Source organism: Grammomys surdaster, unplaced genomic scaffold, assembly GCF_004785775.1.
Source record: "Grammomys surdaster isolate TR1022 unplaced genomic scaffold, NIH_TR_1.0 125832, whole genome shotgun sequence".
In the NCBI taxonomy this organism is placed as follows: Eukaryota; Metazoa; Chordata; class Mammalia; order Rodentia; family Muridae; genus Grammomys; species Grammomys surdaster.
Window position 1 is genome coordinate 1,750,122 of NW_021620660.1, and position 24,366 is coordinate 1,774,487.

General features: G+C 39.8%; 1 protein-coding gene across 3 annotated transcripts in view; it reads right to left on the reverse strand.

The window, feature by feature from the left end:
- Positions 1-11,590: 11,590 nt before the first annotated feature.
- Positions 11,591-24,366, reverse strand: part of Abcg2 (ATP binding cassette subfamily G member 2 (Junior blood group)) — a 101,862-nt gene continuing 89,086 nt past the window's right edge. For all 3 annotated transcript variants that reach the window (XM_028789401.1, XM_028789399.1, XM_028789400.1), the window contains exons 11-16: positions 19,493-19,582; positions 18,261-18,385; positions 16,825-16,979; positions 14,987-15,076; positions 14,020-14,105; positions 11,591-11,800 (exon numbers count right to left, since the gene is read on the reverse strand). In XM_028789401.1, the coding sequence (XP_028645234.1) occupies positions 11,653-11,800; positions 14,020-14,105; positions 14,987-15,076; positions 16,825-16,979; positions 18,261-18,385; positions 19,493-19,582 (694 nt within the window). In that variant the 3' untranslated portion in view covers positions 11,591-11,652. The remainder of the gene's footprint in view (positions 11,801-14,019; positions 14,106-14,986; positions 15,077-16,824; positions 16,980-18,260; positions 18,386-19,492; positions 19,583-24,366) is intronic.

Below are 24,366 nucleotides of genomic sequence, written 5' to 3' on the forward strand. Positions count from 1 at the left end.
ACACACACACACACACACACACACACACACACACACACACACACACACTGCTGAATCTGTTTACTACTGTTTGTATGTGCACATTTTCAGGGCTGGCCACTTATATTAGTAGATACTTTATTAGGGTGCTCATCCCTGGGGAAGAGTAATTCCCCTTCTCTCAACAATCCTTCCTTGCCTTTAGTTCTTCATCTGGGGTACTGCCCACTGATATTTACGCCGTTCACATTAGTGTGTCTGTTAGTATTATACCTCTTTAGGTGTTGTTTAGCCATAGTGTTGAGGTCTCATGGGTGTAGCTTCCCTGTTTTTTCTAGGAGAAGTAATTTCACAGCAGACTTTCTCGGTTTTTGGCTCTTAGACTTTTCCCACCCCTCTTGTATGTTGGTCCTCGAGCCTTAGGTGTGAGAGATGTATTGTACATGCATCACTTGGGCTGCATACCCAAGGATTAGTTGATCTCTACATTTTGACAAGCTGTGGCTTCCTGTAATGGTCTCCGTTTGCTGCCAAGAGTAGCTCTGTTGATAAAGGGTTAAAGACACACTTACCTGTTGGTATTATGATAAGTATTTAAAATCTAGTTAGGGATTGTATTGGTTTGGTAATGTAGTAGTAATAAGTTATACTCTAAGATCTGTAACCTCACTGGACTCAGACAGTAGACTATGGTCTAAGTTAAGATTTCAATTACTGTAATAAAACATCAAAACTAAATGCAACTTACATAGGAAAAAGTCTATTTGATCTTATAATTCTTAGGCCACATTCTGTCCCTGAGGGAAATCATGACAGGAACTCAAGGCAGGAACTAATGGAAAAGGCATGGAGGAGTGCTGCTTACTGGCTCACTCCTCATGCCATGTTCAGCCTGCGTTATCATACTACCCAGAACCACCTCTGCACCAGTGGGACTGTCAACAGTATATTGGTCTTTGCCACATCAGTCATTAATCAAGACCAGGCCTCACCGTTAACAGAAAAATCTGATGGAAGCAGTCCCTCTTCACAGATATCTATAGGTTTGAGTCAGGTTCGTAGCCAGTACCACTAGGTTTGTGGTACACAGCATGATTTCACTCCTCTTTATTGGCCTGAAGTTCAATAGACTTCACTATCAAGAAGGTTTGGGAATATCTTTTCTTGCTAGTCATTGCTATAGTTTATACTATCATTGTTGAGTAGAAATATTGATTGCTTATTTCCCACAGCAGGATGACTATTTGTTTCTAGTACTATGAAAGTTGTTTCTCCAGGCAAGCTCGGGAGACTGGGGGGGGGGGGTGTTCTGGAATGTACCAGAGACCTGGGAGGTGAGAGACTCTTAGGACTCAAAGGGAGGGACCTTAGATGAAATGCCCTACATTGGGGAGAGGGAACTTGTAGAGTCCACATCCAGTAGAAAGACAGGGCATCAAGTGGAGGGATAATGCCATCCAATGAAGGATGTGCCATTCCACAGTCAAAAACTCAGACCCATACTTGTTCCTGTCTGAAAGGACTTCAGGGACAAAAATGGAGAAGAGATTGAGGGAAAGGAGGTCCAGTGACAGACCCAAATTGAGATCCAGCTCAGTGGGAGGCTCCAAGGCTTGATTCTATTACTGATGCTATGGTATGCTTACACACAGGAGCCTATCATGACTGTCCTCCAAAAGGTCTAACAAGCAGCCGAAAGAGTCAGATGCAGATATTTACACTCAATCAGTAGACAGAAGCGGGTGACCCCTGTGCTTGAACTAGGGAAAGGCTGGAAGAAGCTGAGGAGGAATGCAACCCTATAGGAGATGGAGATATATATATAATTAATATGTATAATATATATTATATAGATATATAGATATGATATATCATATATTATGATATATCATATCTATATATGATAGATATATTTATATATACATACACATGATATATATGTGTGTGTTTGTGTGTGTGTATGCATGAGTTGTGAATAATTTTAGCAAAACATAAAATAGTACAATTTCTTAAGGCTCTATCAAACAATTTTGGCATTATTTGTAAGGGATTAAATAGTCCTACCCAGCTGTAATACCCATGAATCATGACAATAACCAGCAGGGCAAGGTATCTGCAAAGGTGAAATAAATAGCATTCACATGTTGGTAGTAACCAACAGCTGTCTAATTGAACTTAAGGTTCACTCAACAGGAGGCAAATCATGCCTGGATCTGAATATCTAGCCAGCTTCACGGGCTAGTAAGGTTATGCACACTAGAAAAGAATCTACCTCTGCCACTTTGTAAGAAAAATTCCTTACTACATTCTAAATCTTATCTTTATACCCATAGATAAATATAGCTACCACCCATTCATCAATGAAGTCTCTCTCTTTTTTTATATCAAATCGATACCACACAGAGATCAAAGGATTGTGGAGAGCCAACCCCAACAGATACTTCTGTATCACAGCTCCTACATCTATGGCTCAGGAAACACTGAGGAGGGGAGCTAATGATTGTTAGATCCAGAATACCAGAAGTCTGCAGTGAAACAGTCTTTCCAAGAAAGAGGCAAATAAACAAGACCAGAAAAATGGTGACACTATCAATAGACATACTAACATTAAATGGAGAAAATTCTAGTTCTGGGCAGTGAACCATTTCAGGAAACTTGGTAAGGTTGAGTGGGTTTAGAAACTCTAGACATGAACCTGAGGACAGTGGGAGTTTCACTACTCCTGACCAGATTTCTGTCCTGGAACATGAGACCACAACTCCCCACATAAGAATGAAACCACTGGTCAAGTGGCACAGAACACAGTTTTCCATGCTAAAGAGATATCTAGATGAGCCCTGAGAGTTTAGCTAATGAGCTTCTCTTCCTGGACATTCTTTCCTGCAAAAGGTATTTAATATCTGGTCCACCCTGAGGAAGTTGTATGTACTCATTTTTCCATGATGAACAGTGAATAAACAGTATGGACAAAGCCTGTCTCTCTCATCAAGAATCAATCTGGGGGGAAGCCTTCATTGTACAGAGCTGTCACCTAGGTGTCCCGCAGAAGGCCCCTCACTACTGGACAATTGCTAAGCTAAGCTGGAGTTCCTTCTCCCTCCCAGCCTTGGGCTCATCATCCTAGGCCTGTGGGCCCCCTCTGTTCCCAACTCAAAGCAGCTTCTAGCATCAACTGGATGCCAGGGATACATGTAGCTGTCCTTTGCTACTTCGTGTTTTCTTCTTTCATCTTTCTCCACCCCTTTTTCTTCCACTCTTTCAACCCCGTAACACTAGATATGAGAGAGAGAGAGAGAAACAAACCAAAAAGGATAAAGAGAGCCTTCCAGTCTGGGCCCGAGCACTGAGCAGATCCTGGGCGACTGCTCTACACTCAATCTCACAAAACCCAGAGAAGCGGGGCTCCTAGGAGCTCTAACCCGGACAGTGTCTTAGGTAAGGAGATAGCAACACCCACCCAAAACAGGAAATAACTGGGACCCACTGGGACCTCCTGGCTTAGAGCACTGGTTCCTTCTGGTCTGAACCTGAGCACTGAACAGATCTGGGACCTCAGCTCTAAACCTACCAGCAACACCCACCCCAAACAGTTCTGACACAACCAAGATAACGGGAAAGACAGGCTCCAATCAGTGACAGCCCAGGTAGCACTAAGGAGATCCAGACAGAGAAAGGCAAGCACAAGAACATAAGCATCAGTAACCCAGGGTACTTGGCATCATCAGAACCAAGTTCTCCCACACGAGAAAGTCCTGAATTTCCCATATCAGCAGGAAAGCAAGATTCAGATTTAAAATCACTTCTAATGTTGATGATAGAGGACTTTAAGAAGGACATAAATAACACTCTCAAAGAAACTGAGGAGAACAAAGGTAAACAGGTAAAGAGAAAACACACACAAAAATCCCTTAAAGAATTAAGAGAGAACACAACCAAACAGGTGAAGGAATTGAACAAAACCATCCAGGACATAAAAATGGAAGTAAAAACAATAAAGAAATCACAAAGGGAGACTGCCCTGGAGATAGAAAACCTAGGAAAGAAATCAGGAGTCATTACCAACAGAATACAGGAGATAGAAGAGAGAAACTCAGGTGCAGAAGATAGTATAGAAAATATTGACACAACCGTCAAAGAAAACGCAAAATACAAAAAGTTCTTAACACAAAACATCCAGGAAATCCAAGACACAATGAGAAGACCAAACCTAAGGATAATAGGTATAGATGAGAGTGAAGATTCCCAACTTATAGGGCCAATAAATATCTTCAACAAAATTATACAAGAAAACTTCCCTAACCTAAAGAACGAGATGCCCATAAAAATACAAGAAGCCTACAGAACTCCAAATAGACTAGATCAGAAAAGAAATACCTCCCGTCACATAATAATCAAAACACAAAATGCACAAAATAAAGAAAGAATATTAAATGCAGTAAGGGAAGAAGGCCAAGTGACATATAAAGGCAGACCTATCAGAATTACACCAGACTTCTTACCAGAGACTATAAAGGCCAGAAGATCCTGGACAGATGTCATACAGACCCTAAGAGAACACAAATGCCAGCCCAGGCTAATATACCCAGGAAAACTCTCAATTACCATATATGGGGAAACCAAGATATTTCACGACAAAACCAAATACACACAGTATCTTTCCACAAACTCAGCATTACAAAAGATAGTAGTAGGAAAGCTCCTATACAAGGAAGGAAATTATACCCTAGAAAGAGCAAGAAAGTAATCCTCTTCCAACAAATCCAAAAGAAGACAGCCACACAAAGATAATTCCACCTCTAATAACAAAAATAACAGGAAACAATAATCCCCTCTCCTTAATATCTCTTAACATCTCTTAATATCATCTTAACATCAATTCCCCAGTGAAAAGACATAGGCTAATGGACAGGATACATAAACAGGACCCAGCATTTTGCTGCATACAGGAAACCCACCTAAGTGACAAAGACAGACACTACCTTAGAGTAAAAGGCTGGAAAACAATTTTTCAAGCAAATAGTCGTAAGAAACAAGTTGGAGTAGCCATTCTAAAACCTCCAGCCTGAGAACACAAAGGGAGGGACTCATGGCTCCACCTGTATAGGTAGATGAGTGTGGCCTTGTCAGGCATCAGTGGAAGTGGAGGGCCTTGGTGCCTGAAAGTTTGGATCCCCTAGTGTTATGGAATTCAAGAGCAGGGAGGCAGGAATGGGAGGATGGTGGGAGCACACCCTCATAGAAATAGGAGGGTTTGGGATAAGGGGTTTGGGGGGAGATGGGAGAGGAGATAACATTAAAAGGTAAATAAATCAAATATCAAAAAAAAACCCAGATAATGGGTCTGGCAATTGTAGATTAGCAGTCAAGACTTTTTGTCAACAATTGATTACAGGGATTTTGTATAATCCCCAAGAACAAGGTATTGTGGAAAAGGCCCATGGAACTTTAAAAAGATGCGTGAGACATACTGTTGCTAGGACAAAGAATGATGCCGACCTGTGAGCTTGCTGAGTGCCCTGACAAGGGTGATTGGGAAGCTGTATTGGACATATGTTCCTGACTCACCTTTGCTCGACTAGATCCCAGATGTGACAAGCTGCCTTGCCTCAAGTTTTTAGACCTTGTGGGACAGAGAATCGAAAAGAGAAAGTATGTCTTTTGTATTCTTCTTAAAGGTGACCAGCTATTAGGACTTAGTCATGTACTGGTCTAGAAATCAATCCAATATGGGAAATAACAGTCTACTTTTGGAAGACTGGATCTGGACTTTGTCAGAGACATATTTGGAAGCTAGCTGTAGATTGCTATGATGTTTGGATAGCAAGAGATATTGTTGGGTCAGGATCTGGATTTCAAACAAGGGTTAATGCATTTTTAAGGCTCTTTCAATTTTTAAGCTAAAATTGGTTTTGTCTCTTCTACAGTACTTATTGTAAGTTGCACTGACTGTATAATTTCCAATTATGTTAGTTTGTTGAAACCTGGCATGTCTGTTATAGGGGTCTACCAACCACCTTTCGTCTCACTGTCCTGAGTATTAGAAAAACTTAACTCTCTGAAAAAAGCTTGAAAGTGCTGGAAGAAGTGAGTTAGGCTTTAAGCAGAGGAAGAGGGTAGCAGACTTGATTATTGCTGGTATGATAGCTTTAATTCCATTAATTGCTACCACCACTGCTTCTGCAACAGCATTGACACAAGGAGTTAAGACAACTATCTTTGTTAACTATCTAGCAAAAAAATGTTACTAATGTGTTGAGTATACAAAAGGATTTATATAGGTATCTGGAACAATGAATGATGCTCTATAACCTATTCAAATTATCTGAATTATTCAGGGTTCAAGATTTAGGAGCCATCCCAAGTGTCATGACAAATATCATAAGAGTACTGTTACTTTTGAAATTCACAATGGTTGTCATTATAATTAGAAAAGAGTTTAAAGACACCTGTAGGATATTTGGCATAATCCTAACACCTCTCTGGGTGTGTTAACTTTGCATAGTGAGAGTAGGAATATAAGGAATGTTGCTCTGTTGAACTTTGATGCTGCAGATAATGCCAATAAAATTATCCATGGCCTGAGCTCAGTATTTCCATTTTGGTCAAACCTCAGGAATGGCATATATATATCTTGATCAGGCTAGCCCTTCTTGTCCTGAAAATACTTTTATTCCTGCCCATCATGTTAAAACTTATCTTTAACAACATCAACATATTGGCAGCCAAAGTACATGGATTGAACCTGAAAATAGACCCCCAGATAGAGTCATTAAATTAATAGGCTGGCAAGCCAAGGATGGGTAAAATTCTGCACAGAGCCTTACCAACCTAAGACAGAAGTGCATTGCCTTTGATAATGCATATTCCATTGATGAATAAGGAAGGCATTCTTGCCAGAACGACCTAAGACAGGCTCAGTCTTATTAACGAATAAAAAAAGTGGGAGAGGTGGTGAGCCTTTGGGGCTGCTTGTCAAGAAGCTGACGTGGGCCAAGGACAAGAAAATGGGCTGCTTGGTAGGAATATGACATTGGCCAGGGACAAGGAGGTAGGCTTCAAGCAGGAATCTGACATTAGACTAGAACAAAGAAGTAATCTCAGGAAGAAATCTAAATATTAGGCAAGAACAAAGAAGTAATTACAGACAGGAATCTAAACTTTAGGCTAGAACAAGGAAGCAGGCTTCAGACATGAAAATGACCTTGGGCTAGGATAGGGAAGTAGGCTCAGTACTTTGGTCATCCTGATAAGCCTTTAGAAACAGTGATCATGGGAGTATTCACATAACTGGGTTTAATGCCTTGCTTGTTGTTTGACTATTTGTGTTTATTGTATTGCTAGACCCTCAACCTAGAACTGACCTTAATACATACATGTAATTAAAATGGTATAAAAGCATAAAGGAAGAGGGGTATAGGATAGGGAGTTCTAGGGAGGGGAAATGGGAAAAGGGGATGACATCTGTATTGTAAATAAATAAAATATCCAATGAAGAAGAGTAAAAAAAATTTAAAAAAAATGATAAAGAGGAATGGAAAAAGATCCCTGAATAAAGTCAGGGGTAGAAAATGGTGTGACATTGTCATTAGAATACTTCCTGCTGATTAGAGGCATCTAGTTCCTTGAGGCAAGTTTGATCTTTGCTAGCAGAATATCTAATTTCTTGTTGTTTCTTTTTATGCATGAGTACTAAACAAATTGTTACCAACAGCCAATAATCAACTAACAACCCATTACCTCTCGGGGCCTTTGAAAAGCATCTATATACCCTTTGAAAAGTCCCCAGAATTCCAAAGTCACACAATTGCAGAAACTATCTGGTATAAACAGACCACTACAAGAGCAACAGGCAAATCACAGTCAGCTTCTACAGACAATCAGAAGTAGCACCACATCCTGACACCTGGGATGAAAATGAAAACATATTCTTAAAGTATTTGTTTTTTAAAGCAACCAAAAAACTCCAAAACTTCCACTACACATACCTTCATCTTGTACAAAAATCCACTCAAAATGGATCTTTTTTTTAGTTTAAAGATTTATTTATTTTATGTATGTGAGAACAATGTAGCTATCTTCAGACACACCAGAAGAGGGCATCAGATCCCATTACAGATGGTTGTGAACCGCCATGTGGTTGCTGGGAATTGAACTCAGGACCTCTGAAAGAGGCAGTCAGTGCTCCTAACCACTGAGCTATCTTTTCAGCCCCAAAGTGGATCTTAGAACTTAATTCAAAATCTCAAACTCTCAATCTGCTGAGGATATAAGGAATACTCTTTAAGATTTTAGGGTGGGCAAGACTTTTCTGAGTAGAACCCCAATAGCACATTAATTGTGTCAAGAATTAATGGATAAGACTACATGAGATTTTAAACATTTCTGTAAAACAAAGGAAACTATGAACAAACAGCCCTCAGACTGATAAAAAATCTTTACCAACTATTCTTTAAACAAGAGAATAGCCAGAATTTACAAAGAACTGCAAAAAATAACACCACAAAACAAAACTGACAATCAACAAATGGATTAATGAAATAAACCAATAATTCTTAAAAGAAGAAACACAAATGGTCAATAAATATATTTTTAAGCTATCCAACACCATTAAAATTTCTCGAGATACCATTCACCCTAGTCAGAATAGCCATGATCAATAGATAATAAAATGAATATTGGAATAGATGTGGGGAAAGAAGAACCCTCAATCAACGTTGGTGGGAGTGAAAATTAATCCAGCCATTATGCAAATCAGTTTGAAAGTTTCTCATGACATTACAAATAGACATATAACACATCTGTACCATTCCTGTGCATATAACGAACGAACTGCATACCCTGCTACAAAGACATTGATATACCATGCTTATTGTTGCCCTATTCATGAAGACAAGGATATTGAATCAGCATAGATGTTTATCAGCAAATGAATGGATAATGAGATATATGTAAGATTATTCACATGTAAGAAAATGAAATTTGCAAGAATATTTATAGACCTAGAAAAAATAGTATTAAGCACTGTGATCCAAACTCAGAAAGAAAAATGTTCTCCCTCATATGCGGACTCTGGCCTATAATGTATTTATATACAGAATCAAGTCTAAGTGTGGGCAAAATCTAAAACTTTTAAGGGATCAAGAGAAGGTAATATTATGTTATGAGAAAGGATGAAGTACAGGTAAAAAGATACATTAAAGTAAGCGTAAGTCTAATGTCTTCTAGTTTCAACTATATTTTCTGATGGATATATAATTTCAACTTTCTATGTACCAAAGCAGGAATAACTATTTTTATATTCCAAAATAATGCATGTATTATTCCTTTAACACAGTGACTCTGAAAATTGTACTTTCATTTTAATTCCATTGTTCAACAGGAATTAGCCATGACTAGGCATTGAATGTATTTGTCAGACTGACACATTTAAAACAGTTAATTTTAAAGAATGTTCTGAGATTTAAATCTAAGACTCTACTGCTAAAGACAGCATGCACTTCGGACACAGGACTTGGGGAAATCCAGCTGGAGCTAACCTGGAAGCCTCCCCCTTGAGGACTCTCTCTTACTGTATCTCAAGGTACTGCCAAGGGAGTAACTTCTGGCCCACTTTAATAGGAGGAAATTCATAGCTGGCAGTATAATCCTAGTCAGCTATCTGTTGTTAGTGAGGTCATGAACCCTAAAGGAAACATCACTATTGCTACATTATTAAACCAGTGTAAATTCCAGCTGCAGTCTAAACATCTGTCCTTACATCTAGAATCCATTTAACTCTCACTCCTTGTAAAAGAGGCTTCTTTTCTGCTGCAGATGGAGACTATCCCATAAAGCCACAACTGGTCAAAATGCAGAGAACAACTGCCTATCGGGCACACATCTGATACAACACAACCCCTACCTCAAATGATAAAGAGAACATTGTGGAAGTGAGGGCAGAAGGATGGTAAGAGCCAGAGGACCATGACATCTGCTATGAGACAGTGTCCTCTATATATGACAGGCAAGCTGCACTCTTTAGATCTCAACAATATGACTACTTCATCAATTGTGTAAGAGCTGCACAATGACAACCAGGTGACACCATCATGGGGAGGGTACTCTTACAAGCCCCAAACGGTCACAGGAAGAGCGACAGGTGATGAATGGCTGTTAGGAGGTGAAGGGTCAGCCTTCTCCGGGGTGAATGTATATGCATATGAGCACCACTAATGGACTCAGCAGGTTGTGTTTGTGTGTTTAATTTTTAAAAGGTTGTAAGGTTGAGAGGAAGGAAAGAGACATGGAAGAAATTATATAGTACTCATGAATGGAATTCTCAAAAAATAATAAAATAGATGCAAATAAATCTCAACTGGGAGAAGGGGTTTGTAACCCTTAAGTTTTTCCCTTCCTTATTCTGCTTAAAATTCTATCAAATCATTCTATACAGTGTTATTTAATGAGCATACGGTATCATGATAATAAAGTATGTTTTAAAACAAAAGCAAAGCAAATGCAAAGCAAGGAGAGTTCCCTGTGCATGTGAGCATGTGTGAGCACATATGTATACAAGAACATGAAACTGAGCTCTCAGATTCTTTGGTAATAGCTACATACACGTGTTGACACAGAACAAGTCATGGAGACAGATGAGGGGTAGCTTAGAGGGGCATGAGAAACTCTTACATGGAGTTTCTTGTCTCCTCAGATTCCATTTCCTGAACAGCAACAGGAGCTCCACGGGGGTCTTCAGTTTACAGTGATTCCTTGAACTGTACCTTATTTTACCTTAAAAGGTAAAACTAAGAGACAATTTAAAAACCCTCTTGTTAACTGGTAAATACTTATCTGTTACTCTAAATGTTAGAGTGAAGAGAGCTGATGAGTAAGTGGAACAAACATGTCCAGGAACATTTATCAAAACACTTACTAAACTGTAGTCTGTAACTTCACTGGCTAGAAACGATGGAGAGTTTGCAAATCCCTAAGTGGTAGATTTTTCAATTGGGCACCAGTGCAGATGCAGGACCCAGACATCTGTGTCTTGGTAATGTTTCTCATTGATTATGATACTCAGATTTTATATCCCGAGCTATGCCAAAGAGGGTAAGTGACCTAGAAATGGTATAAGAGCCGTACCATAAGACCCCCTAGCCTTCTACTATACTTACAGCCCAAAGCTACCAACCAGACAAGTTTTACAATAGATTTCAGACTTCTAACACAGTTTTAGTATATGTACTAGTTATCAAATGAGAGAAGACCATAAATTTGCAGAGTATTCAAGTGCCACTCCCTTACCTGATGGCCTCACTTACTATTACAGTAATACAGGGTCCAAACAAGCCTTGATCTATAATCTGTTTTTGCTTCCTAAGTGCTAGGATTACTAGGGATGCCACCATACTGGTTTCTGCCTATCAGTTTAAAAGATGATGAAATATGTATTAGTGACATGTCACCAGTATCTAGAATTCAAGTCTGCCTTTTTCAAATTGGGAAATCTGACTGGATTTTCTGCCCATGACTATTAATTGATAAGTTCAATATGTGACAGATATTGAGTCCTTAGTTTTCAGTGTTAGTTATTTTTGTATGTCAGAATAACTGTGAAGAAAAGAACACTGGATATGTTAATTAAAGTGTCCATATTTAATAGGAGTACAATTAATAGTCTGTTAAAAGGGGAAATTAGGAATACTTTTTAAGAAACAACAATTTCAGGTAGGCAATGGTGAGGAAGATAACAATCATACAAGCCAGGGCCACATGATTCCTCCACAGTCCCCAGGGTGACAGATCGATGCCCTGATTTATCAAGTAGTCATTACCAGTACATCTGAAATTGGAAATACACAAAATTAACTTCAGTTCTAGCATCTGTCAAATATTAATCAATATATTGAGCATTTCTTTGTTACATAAACCTATTGCTTAGCCAAATAAATACTTTACAAGATGCAAATAATTTACAAGATGCTATGCTAAGGAACTTATACCTAATTAAGTTTAGTCAATCCTAAAACAGTATAAACAAGTTTAATTATTAAGTAGTTTAACAAATTTGGCCATGTTAACATAGTCTCACTTTGAACTCAGTTTCTTGCCTCCTCAGAGTCATTAATGTTAAACCTACAATGCTTCTGCCTACGGAGGGCAGAAACACTTCATCAACTGCGTTTAAAGCAAAGACCTCAGCTGTAGCCACACCAGGCACAGCTCGCCCACAAAGTGAAGGAAACAGGTCAGAACGCTGCACCTGTCAGGAAGGGACCAAGAGCTGTCAGCCAGTCATGTCTGTCAGCTCTCACACGGCAGACACTCAGCTAGAGGACACTTCCGACAGCCTTAGACAGTAAGTAGATCAGAGCAGGACAGAGTGGCCCTAACAGTGAATCTACCCAATGTGGCTGCTTGTCCAGTGCATGGTGGGATTCAGCAGCTCCCACCACAGCCATCCCTCTCTGCTGTAAGAGCAGGTTTAGGTTTCTCCTTCTTGTAACTATGAACCTGATGTAAGCATGAAGCCTGCCATGTCTCCTCCTTCTCTGTACCACTTTTCCAGTCCACTCCCTCCTGACCAGCAGGAAGGGAAAGATGCCACACCCACTCAAACCCAAATGAAGTGGGCACACAAAGAGAAGCTCAGGGAAAAAAAAATTCTCTTCAGAAGTTTCTCTGGTCACAACCAAAAATAGAAAAATCATCCTATTATCAGCAATTATTTCTACAACTGAAAGTCCAGGAGATCAGCATTCTTTTTGTTCATTAATTTCTGTATTAAAAATCAAAGCATTGGGATCCAGTTCAAGGGGAGGTCCCAAGGCCTGACACTGTTACTGAGGCTATGGAGCTCTCATAAAAAGGGACCTATCATGACTACCCTCGGGAAGACCCAACAAGCAAGTGAAAGAGTCAGATACAGAAATTTACACCTAACCAATGGACAGAAGCTGCTGACCCCTGTGGTTGAACTAGGGAAAGGTTGAAAGAAGCAGAGGAGGAGGGTAACCCTGTAGGAGGACCAGCAGTCTCAACTAATCTGGACCCCCAAGATCTCTCAAACACTGGACCACCAAAAAGGCAGCATACACCAGCTGATATGAGGCTCCCAACACATATACAGCAGAGGACTGCCAGGTCTGTGTTCAATCAGAGATGATGCAACTAACCCTCAAGAGACTGGAGGCCCCAGGGAGTTTAGAGGTCAGGTGGGGTGGGGGATGAGAACAGCCTCATGGAGACAGAGGGGTAGGTTGAAGGTATGGGTTGTGGAACAGTCGGAGGGTGGAATAAGATCTGGAGTGAAAATACATACATACATACATACATACATACATACATACATACATACATACATACTCAAACTATTAGCAATTATTATAAAAAGTATTAACATTTTAAAATAAGGTCATCTAATTTATTAGAACCTGAATTCTATTTTAATTTTTGAAAGAATGCATGTTCTTTTAGGGAGAGCTTCTATTCTATTTACACACACACACACACACACACACACACACACACAAGCACACACACAAACATGGCCCTGTCTTCCATGATGTTCCTAAAGCTACTGGGGCAGAACAATGTGACAGGGTCACAGTGATCTGGAACTCTATTCTTGTCCTCATTGCCCTAGTGCTTATGACTGTCTTCCACTCTGGGCTCTGGGTTAGAACCCATTCCAGTTTGGAGACCAGAAGTTCTTTCTAAACTATCAAAGCAGCCCATTTATAACCCACAAGTCCTGAAAAGTAAGAATTCAAACCGACATTCAATAAAATAACTAAAGGACTTTTAAAATGTCTCAGTCAGCATACAGGAAGCATTTTCACATTAAATATGGATCTAACTGTGATAAGTTATAGGAGCTGTTCAACATGCTCACATGAATTACTATAAATAATAAAACACTATAAAATAATAAAGAGTCCCTTCACAGACTGAAAAACTGAGGCTCAAAAGTTTGACTCAACCCACCTTTAAGCCCGGCAACTATTTACAGCACACCAAAGTTAAGACTCAAACACACCCTGACACTGAACACAAACTTACATTGTATAGTTAGCACAGTTGCTGTTGAGAGTTTCATTGAGTCCTGGACAAAAGTCCTGTCCCAAGAATTCATTATGCTGCAAAGCCTAGAATACATCAGATCAGAGCAATGTTAATAGTGTTAAATCCCAAAATGTTTCCAAAGAATTATCACAACTATATGCACAAATTTAATCTTTATTGTTATTTCTAAGAGCATGCCAAGGTGCATATGTGTATGCATGTGCTCTCCCACTCGCCCTCTCCCTCCCTCTTTCCCTCCTTCCCTCTCCTCCTCCTTGCCTCCCTCCCTCTCCCCCACCCCAGCACTAAAATAGCTGAAGTTATTTTCTCTGGAAATCAAGAAACGTAGGGTTGGGACGTTGCTTCCAACTGGCCAAGAGGAAAGACCAGTGACGATGTCAGAGCACCCTCATCCTGATTTTATAACCCATGAAATCTATAATTAAAATAAAATGATACTCAATGAATAGTGTTGATTTATAGTAACAATCTTTCCTTGTTTTCATAAAACTGCAATTATGAAAATCAGAACATTCATTACACTGAGTTAAGATGCAGCTGTTCTTTTTGTATCTGACTAAGCCAATACAGTTGCCGAGTATTCCAGGCTAGCTCTCTTCAGATTTGTTTCAATGTAAACTATGTATAATAGTCCTCTATCCTCTCGTTTACTTTCATACTGAACAGAAACAAAATACTTTTCATCAATTAGTAAACCTTTCTCCCTTTTGTGATTTCCCCTCACTCTTCATGTCCCTCCAATAATGGTGTGACTATGAAAATCCCAGATGACTCTTTGACCCACCAATAACAAACACTAATAGGAAATTATCATCCTCTGTCCCTGGAAGGAAACCTTGGATGGTATAGGTTCATACTTGTGGCTAAGGAAATGACATGGTTAGACTTTATTGTACTGTTCCTAGCTCGGGAACAGTCACAGTGACAAACAAGTATAACTTACTGTGAAGCCATATCGAGGAATACTAAAGTACTGAAGCCAGGACAGCCAAGAACCAACGGTTCTGAGATTCACCAAGAGGCCAGAAAAGAGCTGTAAGATGTAAAACCTGCAAGTCAGAACCAGTCCAGTAACTTCATAACTCTAGACAAGACCTCTTTCAAGGCCCCTACAAATAGACAAGTATGACAGTATAAGTCTGTAATCAAAACTATAGAGGTTAAGACAAAGGGTCATTAGTTCAAAGCCAGCCTATGCTACCTGGCATGACTACATCAAAACAAACAAACAAACTCCCCCTCAAATAACCTGCACCTGGTAAATATCTCTGTAAAGACCAAGGCAGTATGAAAACTTCTCAGGTATTGTACCTAACAGTCTTACGTGGCATGTGAGTACTTCTGCAGTGGGTATTTATGGCATTAAAGAAAAGATAATACACCTATCATTAATATTATAGATCAAGTTATTTGAAGATCCTTAATGGTTTAGATTATGTCTTCAATTTTCTGTTTAACTGCAATGGAAGATCAAGAAACACAATCATCCCTTGGTCTCTCAAGGGTGTAGGTGAGGTCCAGGCCGCTAACATAAACTAAATTATGCAGATGTGCAATTCTTTTACTTTTAAGATGGCACAGTACTGTAACATAACCTCCACATAACCTTTACACTTTATTCCTTTTTATTTTGTGTGTATGAATGTTTTGGCTGCATGTACGTAAGTGCACACTGTGCATGCCTGATACTCATGGAGACCAGAGACGGTACTCAACTCCCTGGAGTCACCATCAGCTATAAGCCTCTATGTGGCTGCTGTGGATCAAACCTAGATCCTCAGAAAGAGCAGCCACTGCTTTTAACTGTGAAGCCATCTCTCCAGCCCAGCCTTTACACTTTAAATAGACACATCACAAATGTTCAAAGACTACCCACAGAGAGATTAAAATACCTACTACTACAAAAATTCTAAATAAACAGTTGGTATACTCTATTATTTATGAGTCAATGAGTGAACAGATGAGACAGGGAATCCCTATGTAGTCCTGGCTGGTCTAGAAGTTCCTATGTAAACCGGGTTGACCTCAAACTTATAATAATCTTCTGGACACTGTCTCCTAAATGTTAGGTTTACAGGTATGTCCTGCCATTAATGGAATATAGTGTTCTCTAAGGAATAATGACATATGGGAAAATGATAGACACACATGAGAAAAGTATACATTTTTTTCTCAGTTAAATCTTTTGATATGGACATGGGAGGCAGACTACTAATGCTCCGTCTAATTATCCTGGAAATATAGAACACACTAGAACAATTCAGAGCAAGAATGTTGCTGTACATCCAGACAAGATTTGTTAGTTCCACAATTTACATTCAATAGTCATAGCTCTAGGAATAATTTTAGGGTCAGAATGTAGGTATAAAATAATCTCCAAATTAGAACTGTTAAGAGCATATGGAGATTTACAGCAGAAAACATCACTAATACCTCCCTGTAAGCTATGGGGCTACAGATGGCTCAGTGATCAAAAGAACTTATTACTCTAGCGGACCTGAGTTGGGTACTCAGCACCCATACTTTGTGGATCTCAACCATCTTAAGTCTATCTTGCACCATCTCTGGCCTTTGAGAGCACTGCACTCATCGTAGACTCCACACAGAAGCACATACATTCACATAATTTAAAAATCAAAATAAGTCTTAAGAAAACTAAGACTCCCCCCAAAGCAGAATCACAGTGGAGATACCAGGAATGGACTGCTTACGAAGAAAATAAGCAGAATGAGGTTCTCAAGGCAAGAAGCAGCTCCTCAGAGGAGCACTGTCTGTACTCACCATCATAAATACAAAAGAGATTGTCATGAGAAGTGTTGCTACAGACACCACACTTTGGCCTGCGGCTATGGCCAGTGCCATGGAACTGGCCGTATAAGCCACCATTATAAGAGTAAACATCATGATGAAAAAAGCCTCTGCCGTCTTCTTCAGACCTTGGAAAGAGAAAGGGTTGTCAGTGCAGCTGCTGTGCATTTGTTTTTGTTTGATTGTTTGTTTGTTGAGCAAATAACACTGTAGCCATTATCATCAGAAGTAATGAGAAAGGGTCAATCATCATTCAATTCCTCTGGGTCACCAACTCATTCTCCTATCCTGTGTAACTGCATCAGCTATCAGAGTTTTCCTTTCCATGGTTATTTTAAGAGCACTATTTCAGATAGTACGTGGATTCCTTTACATGGAACTAAGATTAGTTCTGAATCCAGAGATGATCAGCCACAGGAAACACAACAGGCTCCATGACTACTGCCTTCTCACACTCATCTCTCAGTGTTTGCTGTAACTACATTAATGAAGAAACTTGAATCATAATCACATGATCTCAGGCTGGCTTAATATGTAGAGGGGAGGGTTCTTCTATCACCTATGTCTCCACAGACATAAAAAAATGAAATTAAGTTCTCAAACTACTTTATAAACTTTAATGAGATTACGCGTGCAAGCGCACGTACACACATGCACACGCTCCCCCACACGAATGATTGTGTGTCATATAATCTGCAAGAGATGAATATATACAAAGCAAACACTGAGAGATGTAGAGGTGTATAAGTAAATGAATGTTTTCTGTTGGTTGAGATTCCTGAAATGGAAGAAGGCAGTAGTCATGGGACCGGTGTGTTTCCTGTGGCTGTCAGCCTATGGACTCAGAATTATTCTTAGTTACACGCAAAGAAAGCCACAGAATATGTAAAATAGTGGTCTTATATATCATGTGTGTGTGTGTGTGTGTGTGTGAGAGGGGGGGGAGGGAGAGGGAGAGATACAATCTGATGTATCTCTCTTTTAAAACAGTGGCAGGAAAACAGATCAGAATCTAAGGGTCTAGATCCCATCTCATATTCTGTATAATAAACCACATATATAAAACAGAAGTGGTTCTCATGATAGTGCTTTGTAAAAACAGAATGGTATATATGCATGTGCACATGTATCAGTGAAAAATATGGAAATTTTGGTGTCACAATCCTAAGGTTGAAGCATGGGCTTAATGTAAAATTAAATCCATGATTTTTTTCTTTTTAGTAAATAAATAAGCCTCCAAACTCAACATAGGTTTCTTATTAGAGAATATACATTAGAATATGTGTAGTTATTAAAATTCTTAGATGTCTCTGTATAGACACATAGAAAAAGGTATATAAAACTATACAGAGGAATTAGCTTCACTTTACATCTGTGACTACAGGCACTTTCATTTGCCTGTTACTTACCTAACATGAAGTATAATATACAAGTAAATATAACACTTGGCAAGAATCTCATGGGTAGTAAATCAGACATAAGCTTTCCAAAGAAGTAAGAAGATACTCTGTAATATCCACTGATATACTCGTGTCTATAAAAACACAGAACACAGATCCATGTTAGTCTAGAAGGCACAGAACAGAAGACTGCTTGCCTGCTGCACCACTAGATTTCTAGTAAGGCAGCTTCCCACATGCTCCAGGCTGAACCCCATGTCTTCTGCCATCTTAGGTGTCAACTCTTGAGCTCTCAGCTTCAGGAGGCTCTTCTTAGACTGTGGCCCTCCCTCATTTCACTACTTCCTCTGGCTGTTGTGCACTCCAGCATCTGAAGACACTACTCTGGAGAAACAGTCTGTGTGGACTTGTTCTGCTCAGAGACTGCTTTCTCTGATGCTGGGTTCTTCTGGAGAACTGGACCTCAGAAGTTCATCTCCAGGTACGGAGATTCTTCAGCTACGCACTACATAGAAGATGAAGCTGTTCACCGCCAAGGTCCTCAGTGCACCTTCAGCTCACAGCTCTTTTAGCTTACACTACTCTCATTTTTTTTTTAAAAGCAAAACTTCTTACAAAAGTCATACTGTACAATGTTATAGCATTTCCAGATTCCAAATCTAATCTCTCCTCTTCCTGACCTCTTTCTCTGGTTATTCTAAACTCTTCCAATAATTTTGTTCCTTTGCTCTCTATTGGTTCATTTTGTTGGCAAATATAAAGGTGAGAAAAAGTTCTCCAATCTTTGAAAAACACAGGAAAAAGAACAGCCAGCTCCCTGCTGTGAAGCTGGCTCTTTCCAGGCCTCTGCCCACCAAGGCTTGTAGTTGCTCTCTGCCCTACTGACCCACTTCTAGCTAATGAACCACCTAACTCCTCTGAAACCTCATATCAATCTGTGACTAACCAGAAGCAGATACTTTAAGCCCTGCTGTTGTGCTTTCTCTCACAGCACCGAGGTTTCCAAACCACAACCCAGACTTGAAACTCTTCTCTCTGGCTAGCAGGCACCATACTTTCTTAACTTTTTACCTTCCCTGGGACTGCCTTTTCTTAATACTGTAATCCTATGCATTTTTAAAAATCCATATTGTGTAACACAAATATATACACATGCAATTAAACGGATAATTAAAAGACACTGATAACTCTAGGATAGTATTTTGACCCAATTGTAGATATGGCCAGTTTGAAATACTCACATGAAGAGTTTCTTTTCCACTACGAAGAGCTCCACAGCTGACACACTGGAAAAACACTGGTTGGTAGTCAGGAAAAATAAAACCCCAGCTCTGCCAGGACAGAACAGGAACAGAAGTACTTGTCAACTCTGGGTACTTAGGCCAGCAGTCTACAAATGATATGACACTAACACATCTTTTTTAAAAATAAAACTGTTCTGGTTAACAGAGAGAGGTCCTGGGGGCTTAGCAAGTATAGGTGGTAACCTAAGCTCAATCCTCAGTAGCACCATGAAAGAGCTGACCCTGCAAGTGCACCACGGCACATACAAGTACATGCACATATGTACATATGCACAGAGAAGGCAGAATGACTGCCCACATACACACCAGCATCAGGTCCCTCTGCAGTGTCTCTGGCCTATGGTGGCTCTACTTACTGCGTGTTACAGCACACACTCAAGTTCTTGGCCTTGGATTGTTGTGAACTGAAACTGTGCTGTTCCCATAAAATTCCTGTTGAGGCAATGACTTCCTAATATGACAGTATGGGAAGCATATTTTAGGACATGTCCAACTGTGCCCTGGCACGCAGCAGCAGACGGCTATCAGTGCAGCCTGTACTATCTAATTTTAACTGTCAAGTTGATATACACTAGAATCACTTGGGAAGAGTCTGAATGAAAAGTCATCCAGGCCAGCGGCCTCTAGGCATGTTTGTCAAGGACTATCTTGACAGTTGACTGAAGTGAAAAACTTCCCCTAAATGTGGGCGGCTCCATTTCACGGGCTGGGCCCTGGCATGTACAGGAAAGAGAACGCTTCCTGAGTGGATCCCACAGAGATTCCTGCACTAATTCTCCCTCTGCCAGCTGAGTCCAGCAGGCAGAGATCCCTGTGCTTACTCTCTTTGCTTTGACAGGAGATTTGATGCTTTAAGTTCTGGCATTGACCTTCCTAAAATAATGTGGACAGTAACGCAGAATCCAAATAATCTTTCTTCTCAAAGTTGCCTTTTGGTCAGGGTATTTTATAACAGCAATAAAAAATAAGACGAGGAGGTAGCCGAACATAAAATTGTGAAATTACTTAAAAACTGGGAACTAAACTCAGGGCCCTAAAAGTGCAATAAGTGTTCTTAATCTCTGAGCTACTGCTCCAGCCCTCAACAGTGTACAAGGCCCTCAGCCTCCAGTTCCTGTGTGGCTTAATGATCATCTCATTAGATGCTGAGAAAGTATTTGACAAACTTCAACATCCCTTCATGGTAAAAGTCTTGGAAAGATCAGGAATCCAAGGCCCATACCTAAACATAGTAAAAGCAATATACAGCAAACCAGTAGCCAACATCCAACTAAATGGAGAGAAACTTGAAACAATCCCACTAAAATCAGGGACTAGACAAGGCTGCCCACTTTTTCCCTACCTATTCAATATAGTACTGGAAGTCCTAGCCAGATCAATTAAACAACAAAAAGAAGTCAAAGGGATACAAATTGGAAAGGAAGAAGTCAAAATATCACTATTTGCAGATGATATGATAGTATACTTAAGTGACCCCAAAACTTCCACCAGAGAACTCCTAAACATGATAAACAACTTCAGCAAAGTGGCTGGTTATAAAATCAACTCAAACAAATCAGTAGCCTTCCTCTACTCAAAGGATAAACAGGCTGAGAAAGAAATTAGGGAAGCAACACCCTTCACAATAGTCACAAATAATATAAAATACCTTGGTGTGAATCCAACCAAGCAAGTGAAAGAGCTGTATGATAAGAACTTCAAGTCTCTGAAGAAAGAAATCAAAGAAGATCTCAGAAGATAGAAAGATTTCCCATGCTCATGGATTGGCAGGATTAATATAATAAAAATGGCCATCTTGCCAAAAGCAATCTACAGATTCAATGCAAGACCCATCAAAGTTCCCACTCAATTCTTACAGATAGAAAGAGCAATTCTCAAATTCATTTGGAATAACAAAAACAAAACAAAAAAAACAAACAAAAAAACAGGATAGCGAGAACTATTCTCAACAATAAAAGAACTTCTGGGGGAATCACCATCCCTGACCTCAAGCTGTACTACAGAGCAATAGTAATAAAAACTGCATGGTATTGGTACAGAGACAGGCAGGAAGATCAATGGAACAGAACTGAAGATCCAGAAATGAACCCACATACCTATGGTCACTTGATCTTTGATAAAGGAGCTAAAACCATCCAGTGGAAAAAGAACAGCATGTAGAAGAATGCAAAAAGATCCATTCTTCTCTCCTTGTATAAAGCTCAAGTCCAAGTGGATAAAGGACCTTCACATAAAACCAGATACACTGAAACTAATAGAAAAGAAGGTTGGGAAGGACCTCCAGTACTTGGGCACAGGGGAAAAGTTCCTGAACAGAACACCAATGGCTTATGCTCTAAGATCAAGAATTGACAAATGGGACTTCATAAAATTGCAAAGCTTCTTTAAGGCAAAGGACACTGTCAATAGGACAAAACGGCAACCAACAGATTGGGAAAAGAGTTTTAACAATCCTACATCTGATAGAGGGCTAATAACCAATATGTACAACGAACTCAAGAAACTAGACTCTAGACAACCAAATAACCCTATTAAAAATGGGGTACAGAGCTAAACAAAGAATTCTCAACTGAGGAAACTCTAATGGCCAAGAAGCACCTAAAGAAATGTTCAACATCCTTAGTCATCATAGAAATGCAAATCAAAAAAACCCTGAGATCCCACTTCACACTAGTAAGAATGGCTAAGATCAAAAACTCAGGTGATAGCAGATGCAGGCAAGGGTATGGAGAAAAAGGAACACTCCTCCATTGTTGGCAGGATTGCAAGCTGGTACAACTACTCTGGAAATCAGACTGGTGGTTCCTCAGAAAATTGGATATGGCATTACCTGAGGACCCAGCTATACCACTCCTAGGTATATACCCTGAAGATGCTCCAACATATAACAAGGACATATGCTCCACTATGTTCATAGCAGCCTTACTTATAATAGCCAGAAGCTGGAAAGAACCCAGATGGCCTTCGACAGGGGAATGGATACCAAAAAAAAAAGGTATGTTTACACAATGGAGTATTACTCAGCTATTAAAAACAATTAATTCATGAAATTTTTAGGCAAATGGATGGAACTAGAAAATATCATCCTGAGTGAGGTAACCCAAACACAAAAGAATACACATGGCATGCACTCACTGATTATTGAATATTAGCCCAGAAGCTTGAAATACCCAATATTCAACTCACAGACCACAAGAAGCTCATAAAAAGGAAGACCAAAGTGTGGGTGCTTCACTCCTTCTTAGGAGTAACAGAATACACAAGAGAACAAATATGGAGTCAAAGGGTGGGCCAGAAACTAAAGGAGGGACCATCCAGAGACTGTTCCACCTGGGTATCCACCCCATGTGCAGTCACCAAAGACAGACACTGATGTGGATGGCAGGAAGTGCATACTGACAAGAGCCTGATATAGCTGTCTCCTTAGAGGTCTGCCAGAGCCTGACAGAGGAGTATACAGAGGAGGATACTCACAGCTAATCATTGAACCTATCATGAGGTTCCCAATGGAAGAGTTAAGAGAGAAGACTGAAGGAGCTGAAAGGGTTTAAGGCCCTACAGGGAGAGCAACAATACCTACCAACCAGAGCTCCCAAAGTCTAACCCACCAGCCTGGGAGCACATAGGGAGGGACCCATGGCTCCAGCTGTATATGTAGTAGAGGATGGCCTTGATGAGCATAGGTGGGAAAGGAAGTCTTTGGTCCTTCGAAAGCTGGATGTCCCAATGTGGGGAATTCGAGGGTGAGGAGGTGGGAGTAGGAGGGTGGGTGGGGGCACATCCTCACTGAAGCTGGAGGAGGGGGGATAGGATAGGGGATTCTGGGTATGGGGGAAATAGGGAAAGGGGATAACATCTGAAATGTAAATAAAATATCCAATAAAGAGGGAAAAAAAGAGAAATGGCACCCACAATAACCACCAATTGCTAGCAATTTTGGAAACAGTTTTGCTATTTCAACCTTCAAGGAAAGTAAAAATATAATGACATATATATCTAAAAATAGCTCTCTAGAATAATGTTAACTGACTTTATACAGAAAGAAAACTTATTTGATCTGAATGATAGACTTTCATGTTGATTCTTTTGAAAGAAATCAGCCTTTTCCAAATGTGAAATAAATTTAACTGTCTTTCATGTGAAATGGGAATAATACGATTTATCCACTCTGGCCTCCAGATGGTAACCTGAGGCTACGGATGCCAAACCCTGAGTTAAATCTCAGTAGAAAACTGTGATCCACAATACATGAATCATGACAGGAATTATGACCCTGAGATCAGTGCTACTACTAAGCACATATACACACTGCATGACACAGCAAAATATCTCATTGGAAAGCTGGCTTCAGTACCATGTACTTTTTAGACTCAGCTACTTGAGAGGCTAAGGCAAGAAAATCAATTATCTCCAGATTACAAGTTCAAGCCAGCCTGGGAATCATGGTAAGACACCATTTCAAAAAAAGAAAAAAATTAAGTTATTATGAAAACAAAATTTTCAAGGATGTGCTAGAGAGATGTCTCAGTGGTTAAAAGCACTTGCTGTTCTTCCAGAAGACCTGGGTTCAATTCCCAGCACCCACATGGCAGCTCACAACATCCGTAATGCCAGTTTTGAACAATCTGACACCCTCTTCTGGCATCTTCGGCACCGGGTATACATCATGTGCATGGATGTGTATACAGTCAAAACACCCAGACACAGCCAAGTCTTTAAAACACATTCAAAATATAATTATGACTGAATCTACATATATTAAAGAGTTAACATAAACTGATTCCCACACATGTACTCAGCTTCTAAGTCAA